Below are 11,853 nucleotides of genomic sequence, written 5' to 3' on the forward strand. Positions count from 1 at the left end.
TGCTTTGTGTTGAATCCCCACAGCAACCTTAGACCCTATTAAAACATGTGTAAAGTACTCCTTAAGGACATTTCTCCAAAGCAGATAGACAAATGGTCCATTAGCACCTGAAAAGATGCTCAATATCACTAGGCACTAAGAAAATGAAACTCAAAACCACAAAGAGATAGCACTTCAACCCACTAGGATGGCTATAATTTTACAAAAGGGGGATGGGGGGAACGAGTGTTCACAAGGATGTGGAAAAATTGGAACCCTTATACATTACTGGTGGCAACGTTAAAGAGGGCAGTCACTGTGAAAAAGAATTTGGTAGTTGGTTCCTCAAAAAGTTAAACATGAAATTACAATAAGACTCAAAACTTCCACTTTTAAGAATATACCCAAAAGAACTGAAAAACAAGTACCCAAATACTTGTACATGAGTGTTCATAGAAGCACTGTTTATGATAGACAAAAGGTGGAAATGACATTGTCCACCCATGGACAATGAATAAGCAGGGTGTGGTATACACATGCCAGGGAATGTTGCTTAGCTGTAAAATGGAATGGAGCATTGATACATGTTACGATGTTGATGAACCTCAAATACATTGTGCAAAGGACATGATTTTGTTCTTTTTTATGGCTGTATAGTATTCCATGGTGTATATGTGCCATATTTTCTTTTTCCAATTCACTGTTGATGGGCACCTAAGTTGATTCCATGGAGACCTCTACACTTATTTTTAGCACTACTGCATTCAACAGCACATTCCTGGATAATAAATTAATGAGCCTTCCATGTGTATCAGTACTTTCCTTTGAGAACCTTGCAATGTGCTTGCATTAAGTGAAAGAAACCAGACACAGAGGTCAGTATGATTTCATTTATGTGAGTTATCCAGAAAAAGTAAATGCATAGAAAAAGAAAGCAGATTGCTTTCTGCACCCAGCATCCAGCACCAGCACCCAGGTTGCTGGTGGCTGGGAGAGGTAGGAACAGGGAGTTGCTGCTTATCAGGGTAGGGAATTTCTTTTGAGGTGATAAAAATATTTTGGTACTAGAGAGAGTTTATGGTTGCCCAACGTTGTGAATGTACTAAATGCCAATAAATAATTCCCTTTAAATGGTTATTTTATTATTATTATTATTTTATTTATTTTTTTTGAGACGGAGTCTTGCTTTGCCATCCAGGCTGGAGTGCAGTGGTGCGATCTCGGCTCACTGCAAACTCCGCCTCCCGGGTTCACACCATTCTCCTGCCTCAGCCTCCTGAGTAGCTGGGACTACAGGCGCCTGCCACCACGGGTGGCTAATTTTTTTTTTGTATTTTTAGTAGAGACGGAGTTTCACTGTGTTAGCCAGGATGGTCTCGATCTCCTGACCTCATGATCTGCCCGCCTCGGCCTCCCAAAGATAATGGTTAATTTTATGTTATGCAAATTTCACCTCAGTAAAAAAAGTGGAAGTAGTCTCAGGCCAACTGAAACAAATTGGTCATCCTGTTGCTTACATGTGAAAAAATCTGTGAGCAAAATAACTGGCTCTGAGTTATTCCCTGAAACCGCTTAACAGGTGACACCTTTAAAACACTGGAACACAGTAAGTGCCCTATATACATTACTTACTGTTTAGAAAAAAATAGAAGTGACAGTTTGAGGCAGTTTGCAAAAACACCATGATTGTGCTATTATCTGGCCTCTAGCACAGTTTCTGGTGCGTGATACACATTCTCAATGTTTATTGAATTGATCTGATTGGGAAATCTCATTCTCTAGAGATACTCTAGAACAAAGTATTTATCCCATCACTTCAAATCTTTGAAGATTGGTTGATTGATGCTTCAGGGGACAACTAAATTCAGGTAATATCTGTTACTCCATATACTATTTCATATAAAACATTAAACTATCAATGCAATGGAACAGCTGACTATTTCATATAAAACATTAAACTATCAATGCAGTGGAACAGCTGATATGGATGAAAAGCCATGGGTAGCTTTCTATTAGTAATCTTTCATACCCCTGAGACAGTAGTAAAATTAATAATTTTTTTCTCTAGACAAGTTCTTAAACTAAGTAAAACCATGTATAACCTCTAGGAATCTTCCCAACACCAATGGCACAGAAATCCAAAGAATATAGGAAGAATCTCATCTCAAAATATGACGGGCTTTACTCTAACAAGGCAATAGTAAGTTTCCAGATTGAGTGCTTTGTCAAATTATTTGTTTTGATACTCACAGACTCTTAAACTAGGCCAAGATTCATGAACAGGAGCAACAATCATTTTCTAAACATTTAGAGAAAGCATTTTGTGGGGAAGAAGCTGTGTTACTAATTTTAGACCTCTACTCTTTTTCTTTTTTTTAAATAGTAGATTCAGGGGATACATGTGCAGGTTTGTTACATAGATACATTGCATAATGCTAAGGTTTGGGCTTTTATTGGACTCATCATCCAAATAGTGAACATAGTACCAAATAAGTAGTTTTTCAACCCCTATCTTCCTCCTTTTCTTCCCCTTTTTGGAGTACCCAGTGTCTATCTTTCCCATCTGTATGTCTTTGTGTACATAATGTTTAGCTCTCCTATAAAGGTGAGAAAATGTGATACTTGGTTTTCTGTTTCTGTGTTAATTCACTTAGGATAATGGCCTCCAGATACACCCATGTTGCTGCAAAGGACATGATTCTGTTCTTTTTTATGGCTGTATAGTATTCCATGGTATATATATACCATATTTTCTTTATCCAATTCACTGTTGATGGGCACCTAAGTTGATTCTGTGGAAACCTCTACCCTTACTTTTAGCACTACTGCATTCAACAACACATTTCTGGATAATAAATTAATGAGACTTCCATATGTCTCAGTACTTTCCTTTGAGAACCTTGGGATGTATTTGCATTAAGTGAAACCCATTGTAGTCCCCATGTGGTCACTGTTGCACCAGGTTTAAAAGAATGATTGCTGTATTTAGCTTTGTAACATCCTCATTTTATAAAGTAGATATTTCATGGCTCAAACAGGATCAGCGATAAGGTTATTCATGGGTGAATTTCCACTCATGGACATTTCTGACAGTAAATGCACAGAGCCAATTCACAGAAAGAGCATTAAATGGAATTCCAGATTTTAATTACCCTATCCTTCCCTCCAAATCTGTTTCTTAGTCTCTGGTTTTACTTATCTTTGTACATATCACCACCCAAATGCTCAAGGTTGGAACTTGGGAGCCATTGTTGATTATTCCTTTTTCTTGGGCATCTTCATGCCCACTCCATCAGCAAGTCACATCTTGTCACTCCTCTCCTTGTCCTCTGTCCCATCCTGGTCCCAGCTGCCCACTTTTCTTACCAAGATGCCTGCAACGAGCCCTACCCTTTGGCTTGGCCTCTGGCAGCTGTTTTTCATAAGTCAATCAGCACAATCTTTGCAGAAAGGAGATGGGTCACTATGGGTCTCTGCTCAAAATCCTTCATTGCCCCTCACACTCTTTCGACCTCAGGACCAATTGTGCTGGTCGGTTTCCCCCGGGAAATGCTTCTCTACTATTTCTATGGCCAGCTCCTTCTCATTCCACCTTGAGGACTCTTCTGTCTAAAGCAGCTCTTCACACCCAGTACACATGACAGCCATGATTATCCATCAGGCTTCATTTGTTTCATAACATTCCCGATTTTACATTTACTTGATTATTGTCTATGTCTTAGCTTTTCTCCCTTTAGAATGAAACTCCCATGGTGACAGGGATTGTGACTTATGGACCATAGTATCTATTTGCAGGTCTGTAAGTGACACTGGTCACTGCTTGGAGGGTGAACTTGTCACTGCTTCTGGGTCCTTTCCACTTCCTCTGCCTCTTCTCTCAATACTCCAGCCTTGAAAACTCTGATGACTCAGTAGGAGCAGGTAAAAATGATAGGCAGGGGTTAAAACACTCTGTTTTATTTACAACAAAGAGAATTTCTTTACCCTGTATTTATTTAACTGTTTTCCCCCAAATATATGTGTGTATAGGAGAGGTGGGGATGCAGAAGGGGATGGAAAAGAGTTCACGTATTTTCTCTCCCAATTTGTGAGATTTAGAAATGAGAAGGTGAAAATGATTGTAGAAAATATTAAACAAATATTTTGGAGGCAGGTCCAGCTTTTGGAAGCACAGTATCTTTTCCAAGAATCAATTTGACTGATTGCCATGGACTCATTTTATATAAAGTGGGCCTAGTAAAAAGATTTGGAAAAAAAATGTTAGTAAAGACCCTTTATGCTTTCTCATAAAGTTTTCCCCTGAGTAAGCAGGTATGAGAGAAGCCCTTGTCTTATGATTACGTATATAACTAAGCTATGAGAGCTTAAATGTAGCCTTATTTGTTAATATCAAAATAAATAAGTTGTATATTTGGTGTGGAATCTTCCTGTTGGTGTAATTTTTGTAACATTTACCCTACCACCTGGAAAAAAAGATTGGCCTTCACTTTCTACTAAGAGGCTAATTTTACCTGGGTAGTGTGGACCATCTGTGGATCCATTCACTCACTACTTAGTATATAAATATGCCAGGCATCATTGGTGCAGTCAGATGAATTATTATGGACTGGTTTACTCCCTGTCTTCTGCCATGTTAGGGCTCTCAACTCCCTAGGAAGAGTGGCTTTCACTTTGTAGTGTGCCAGGTTAGGCATGAGATTTAAACTTAGATTAGCTTAATATTTATTTTCTCTTTCTTGATATACATTCAACCTTTTTGTAGCCTTTTACTCTCTCACCAGATGTGGTCCATCTCTTCACACTGCAATGGGCCTCATATGATTAAGTCAGTTTCTTAAACACCTCTTGGCCCATCAAAAACTATATTTTAAAAATTACTTTCCAAAGGAGACACATCTGCAGAAAACTTTTGGATGCAACACAGCTGGTTTGCTGCAGGGGACACATTCTCAGAAATGGCCGAATCATTTCTGCATGGGCTGGTTCCAGGAGAGCCCCAATGAGGTGTTCTCTAGATCATCAAAGTTGACAAGCTCCCTTTGCAGGTCAGTCCCCCAGCATGCAGTGACGTTATGATGTTTAGGAAGGTCAGGGGACGGCCAAAAATCACTAAATGTTCCTGATCTCTACTTTCTGGTTCCTTAGTCATTTCCTTAAAGACATCTTGTGGTCTGCTTACTTCCTTTGCCACCTTTTTTGAGTGTAAGTATCATGTGGATACCTTTTGACTTTTTTGTTTTTTTTTTTTTTTGAATTTTAAAATCTTTCAATATTATTTAATGAAAAAGTCTCACACTGTCATGTACAGGATATATCAACATTTACTACTCATCTGTCATGTTAGGAAAAACATCATTATTACACGCTTGGAAAATCCTCAAACACATCTCTAGTGGATGTCTGTCATAATTTAAACGGTATTTTCCCCATTCAAATAAAACAATCTCTTGTAAAGCTACAACAGTTATATACCAAAGCAATACCTAGTTACATGCTTTACACGGTCCCGTGAAAAAATAATTTAATTGCTCCTAATCCCTGATGCAAGGCACTTCAAAGCACCCGCACAAAACGTCCATGTAAACAGCAGTACAGTACATCATTTAAATAACATAAATGACTTTTACACAGCTTGACCTAGGAAAAAATAAAATCCATCATAGCCACAGCTAAAAAGCATGTTAAGATTCACAAGAAGAATTTGTTTCTCTTATTATAAAGAGAAGAGCAATCATAAAACCTCCTGGGGGTGGGGGAGACCTCATAAATATTTTATATTGATTGACAAAACAGCATGCTCCCTGGGTATGTATGAAATCAGAATATTCAGGAGTAACTGAGAGGATGCAAATGACATTTCTTAGTACCCAGCTTTAATATCTACCAGGCCTGGTAGTCTGGATTATTTGTAGCACCATGGAAAACTCATTAGAAAATCACAAAGGTATATACCTCAACCTTTCCATGAGGTTCATTTAATTATAGTAAAAAACAGCAGTGATGCAGATAAAGAATCTTTAAAATTATTGGCTTACTGGATTTACCTAGCAAGAAAAACTCTATATTACTTATTTTAGTACATCTCATGTACATAAAGCACCAGTTTAAATGAGATTATCAAATATCTCCAGCATCTTTTTGCTTAGCCTAAAAGTTCATTTCTTATCACTTTCCATGGCACATTCTTAAAGCCAAGGAAGATAAAACTAGAATGGTTATAAATATGAATGGAGAAATTCAGTTCCTTCCCTATCATATTTACGTGTCTCAAGTAAAACATAGATGAGTGGCAAAAGGTCTACTGCATTCTCTGGAACCTGCCACCCCAGAGTAGTTACTGGCTACTAGAGGATTAACACACAGGGCTGAGCAGGTCAAAGCCAGGGCTCTGTCAGGTAAGGGCCAATTTTTACTACTGAGCAACTCACAAACACCACTGGTAAAGCAAAGAGGTCTGAGTGTGCATATAGCTCAGGAAACCCTGAGTTTACCCTTAGTTACCACTAAAAACTAACAAATGAGACTCCGCTGAGGCTTAACTTCATATACAAAAATCAACACCTTTGCCTCTTTGACAGTGGTAATTATTAGCATGCCCTTCTTAGGTATAAAAGGGATAATGGTATATCTAGGTTTATGCACAGTTAAGAATCAACTACAAATATTCAGACTTGTATTTTAAAATTACAGATCAAAAGTGACTCCCAAAAGAAAATCAATTTCTTCATAAATGAAACATAGTATATAAAAAGCTGGAATGATGATTAATTCAAATACAAAAGCTAGTATACAACAACCCTACTTTTTCTTCCAAACTACTTAGGTTCATACGGTTCACACTACCACACAACTGTTCTACATTACAATTACACCACTAGAGTAAAATACTAATAAAACACTTCAGTTAGCAAGCTGAGGTTCCACTTGTTGACAACTGCATTAAAACTGCAGCATTTAAGCAGAGCTGAGAAGCACCGTTCTTAAGCATGGCTTTCTTCTTCCTGTTCTTGTGTTCCACAGTGATTATTAAAGGAAGGAATTTGGTCTGTAAATGACTGGGTCATCCACTGCCCATTAGGAATGCCACTGAAAGTTGATTCTCCTCTTAACTCCAGGCTCTCAATTAGCCCATTTGAAGAGAAGCTGCAAGGTTCACTGTCGCATGGATTTTCTCTGTAAGCACCACCATATGCTGCCTCATAACCCAGATCATATTTTTCTTCCTTAACAGCCATCTTCTTTGCATCTTCTTGGGCAAGCTGTAGGTCAAATGTATATTGCACCTCTTGAACGTCCGTATTTCGTTCAATGCCTTTCAACTGATCTCTTAAGTCTTTCAGTTTTATGTAGTAATGAACTTTGTCTTGGGCTCGAGGAAACTGAGCACATCTTGCACTGGATGATGGCATAACATAGCAGAGAGTTTCTGTGTCTGGAATCTTATGGGGCTGAAGCCCAAATTCCAAGTTCTTAACCTTTACACCAAAAACTTCTTTACTAAAAATTTCATAAATACATTTTCCATTAAACGCTGCTATTCGTGGCTGATATTTCTATAATTTCTGTACTAGAATACGTCCTCCTTCACGAAATTCTTTACTGGAGAGATGTTTGCTGCCAGGCGTGGTCCTTTCCACCATGTTGGTAAATCCAATACCATACTTCCCTGGTAGAGTGTGATCATCCATATGGTTCAGCTGGACCTCACTGAGCCCTGACATAAACAAACACTTCCAAAAATGGTTTCCAGGTCCAGGGTAATGATGCCCTTTGTAAGCAGCCATTAGACCCGGGTTTATGCCAATAATGACAATGTCCAGATTGAAGGTCAAAATATCGGGGAGAGTCTTGGTCAGAAGTTCAGCTTCTGAAACACCATTAAAACGGTCTACTTTTCTTTTTACTTTAAATGTGTCTGTAATTTTTTCTTGCTTTTCTTTTGATTTTGCAGACTTGCCAGATTTTTTTGACTCAACAGGTTTTTTGGGTTCCACTGGTTGTTTTGGTTCTGTTGTTCTGAGTTTTCTTTTTCTTCCTTTTGGAGCCTCTTGCACTGGTTCCTGAGCAGGAGCTGGGGCTGGAACTTCTTCTGGCATTTGCTGTTCATTCACAACTGCCATATTAGGAGCTTCAGCCATCCGTTGTTGAAATGGAAACGTATAAAAAGCTTGAGCTTGCTGAAGGGAGTAGCTGCCCGCGTTCTCCGCTTCCATTCCCCGAGGCCGCTGATGCGGGCGGCTCCACCTGCCAGGCACACGGGCAGCCGGTCTCTGTAGTACCGCGTGGTACTCACTGCGGTTAAGACAACCCCAGAGACCTCACCTGTTGACTTTTTATCCTACATGATGGGTCAAAACTGCTCACCATAATACAAAATAAATAGTAGGAAGAACAGCCACAGCCAAGTAAACAATGTGTGTTTTAGAACTCACACAACTCAGGAAAATGTGGTAGAGTCCTTTTTGGCAGAGTGCCTTTGCAATATGATGCACTAATACTCTTTAGCTGGGAATAAACGTAAGGTAGAGTGTGTGGAAGATACCACGTAGAGCATGGTGCGGGGTGTGGGGGAAGCCATATATATATGTGTATGTATAATGTAATATATGTAACCGTATATGTATATACATGTATATGTAGCAATATATATGTATATGTATGTATATAATGTAATGCATATCTATGTGTGTATGGGTGCATTATATAGATACGCAAACACACATATATACATATATATGTTAGTTTGTAAAGAGAAATATTTCAGAGACTTACAGACATTTGAGTTAGCACTATGTGCAGCATTATCAAATAGGGTCTGTCTGTATGTATTCCCTTAGATATGGGTTTCCAGAAAAAGCTTAAGCGAATGGCCCCAACAAATTATCATTAGGTTTAGACACTACACTTAGAGTTTCATTTCATTCTGTAATAAGGTGAGTTGATGGTGGTGTTATTTCAAGTTATAACTGAGAAAACCAAAATCTGGATGCATTGTCAAAGGAACTGCACTAGCTTCTTCTGCCTCTCAGTATTTAGAGAATGCTCAGGTATTGTGATGGTGAAACAATTATTTACCATCTTAAATTACTTTGCCATGTTGTTAGTCACAAATCATCTATAGGCTGCATTCTTTATGTCATGCACTTACTTTTAATTAAGCTCCTAAGGAAGCAGAACCAGCAAAGGCTATTGCTGTTATTATTCATGGTGCATTGTTGGCTAAGGCTCCTATAACAAATGTGTAACACAATATCACACATTGTAAATATTTATGAACTGTGCTACAAAGAAATTGAGATTTTAAAAATATTAACAAATATTATTTCTTGAGAAAAATCTATTGTATAAAAGATAACCATATCAGATAATCTGTTATAATTATCAAGTGAATGAACTTGTTAAAAATGACTTGGCTATAAAATGTCATAAAATATAGCAGATTAAATCACTTTTTTGGAGTCTTGCCAGATTTTTTTTTTATGAGTTACTATATTGCTTTTATCAAAGAACTCCTGAAGGCAGAAAAGAAATTAGAACTGACTTGAAAATTCCCATCATGCTTCATTCTCTGGTGGAAATTTGCAGACCCTAATGGAGTTTGTTACATAATCAGCTTTAGGCATTCAATGGCTTCTTTTATTATAAAACAGAATTCTTGCCTAACACAGCCTCTCCTCCCTTTTTTTCGGCCCTCAGTTTCTGGAGTTACAAATGCACTTCAATAATGATCAAGTCATGCTGCAACAGGCACAGAGAACAAAGAAACAACTGCAACAAGAAACTGCTGAACTTGGGTCTGAAATCCCAGCATTAACAAAAAAGGTGAGATCAATAATGTTCAGATGGGCGAGTTGATGACAAATTTGAGATAACTCCATTGTGGATTTCATACCTGCTGTTTTATCCTCGTTCTTCACAGAACACATGAAGAGTTGGTATTATGAAAATCATTATAAAACAATTACTTTCCATTTCTAATTATGTAATATTTGGAAAACGTCCAGACGTAAATGTGTCATACTTCTTTTTTTAACTTTTGGGCTGTAAAATAATTAAGAGAGATGAAACTGAATTAATGTAATAAAACACTATCTGACATAAAATAAATTTTATAATTGATCCAACAAGTTGTAGATAGAACTCCTTAAACTCCAAGTAGCACTGAACTTTCAGATGCCATTGAAAATATGTTGCTGCTTTTTAATGACTTCAGGGGATTGAACAACGTAACCTTCTTTCAAATATTATACTAATTCCCCCCAAACCAAACTCAATATGCTTTTCTCATTGACAAAAACCAAGTTTCTCACTGTACAAATTTACCAAAATCAGAGACTTTTCTTATGATTGTGAGCTGGCTAAAATTTACCAAAGATAGGAAGATGATATTATCACCAAACATTGCTATAAATTTTTTTATTCAAGTATTACTATGATGGTGGCACAATAGTGTGAATGTAATCAGTGCCACTAAACTATACACTTAAAAATAGTTAAGATGGTAAATTTTATGTTATGTATATTTTACCACAATAAAAAAACACAAAGAAAGAATAATTATGCAATGATCACCTGAGCAAAAGTTTAATAAAAAGAGCACTATGTTTAGTTTTGACATTTTATGAGAGCCCTCCCGGGATCTCCTGGTCCCTTCACAGCCCATCCTGTCCTGACCTGAATTTTGTGCTATCGTTCCCTTGCTATCAAAGAAAGCAAAAGTCTTGCACATTAAAGAGCTTTATAAATGGAATCTTCTTCTATGTGTCCTTCTGCAACAGCTTTTTCATTCAATCTTTAGTTCCAGATTCATTTATATTGTTACATGTAGCTATACTTTATATGTTTTCACTGCTTTATCACGTGGATATACCACAATCTATTTATCCATTTGCTGTCGATCTGTTGATTGAGGTTGCTTTTCATTTTATCCTTTTTTTTTTTTTTTTTGGTTATTACACATAGTATTGCTTTGAACCATTTGTCTTCCTGTACATATGGAAAAATTGTCACTATGGCATATACCCAAGAGCAAAACAACTTTTCTAGAAAATGTCAAATTGCTTTCTAGATAATGCTAAATTGCTAAATTACTTTCCAAATTTACCCACTTACATATTCACCAGCCTTGTAAAAGTGCTGGGACACTCCATGTTCTCACTAGAGTTATAATGTTTTGCCTATCTGGTTTATGTAACATGATAGCTCACTGTGGTTTTAATTTTCAACTTTTCAACTTCCTGATTTCTAATGAGGCTGTGTATCTTTTGCTTTTTATTGGCCATTTGTGTCTTCCCTTCTGTGAAGAGCCTATTCAAGCTTTTTGTTCATTTTTCTATTGAGTTCTTTGTCTTTTTCTAATTAATTTGCGGGAGTTCTTTCTGTAAGTGATGTGGATTGCAAGTCTTTTCTCCCAGTTTTTGACTTTTCTTTTCACTCTTTTTGGTGTCTGCATCGACAATTTTTTACATTTCTATTATGGATGAAATCATGAGGGAAAGAACAAAAGATATAGTTTTGGCAGTCTGGTCAGTCTGTCTCTCATCTCATAAATCGCACAAGGTCTATCAGCCTAGAAGGTTCGGTTTGTATTTCTGTTGGTTGAAGGCAGCAACTACATCTCAAAACTCAACTGCATCTCAGTCATCATTAAGCAATGTGTATGGTAGTATTTTAACCATGCCTGGAACAAATGATTACTCCATCCATTTTCCTAGCCTGCTGCACATAGCTTATTCAGTAGCCATAGAACCTGGCAAACATATAAATGCCTATTTTCCAAGATGAGAATAAGTTGCAGACATTCAACACTTTTGTATTAGGAGAGTGCAGGCATTGTACACAGACCTGGTTTCAAATACCTCCTCCTTCATTTTC

At 37.4% G+C, this 11,853-nt stretch overlaps 1 protein-coding gene across 1 annotated transcript; it reads right to left on the reverse strand.

The window, feature by feature from the left end:
* Positions 1-6,704: 6,704 nt before the first annotated feature.
* On the reverse strand, positions 6,705-8,272 carry LOC112205005 (G/T mismatch-specific thymine DNA glycosylase-like). Its single transcript, XM_054663899.2, is given in 1 exon segment — positions 6,705-8,272. A coding segment is annotated over 1 exon segment (1,233 nt). The 5' UTR covers positions 8,193-8,272; the 3' UTR covers positions 6,705-6,959.
* Between the last annotated feature and the right edge of the window lie 3,581 nt (positions 8,273-11,853).

The sequence above is a fragment of the Pan troglodytes genome, chromosome 10 (genome assembly GCF_028858775.2).
Source record: "Pan troglodytes isolate AG18354 chromosome 10, NHGRI_mPanTro3-v2.0_pri, whole genome shotgun sequence".
In the NCBI taxonomy this organism is placed as follows: Eukaryota; Metazoa; Chordata; class Mammalia; order Primates; family Hominidae; genus Pan; species Pan troglodytes.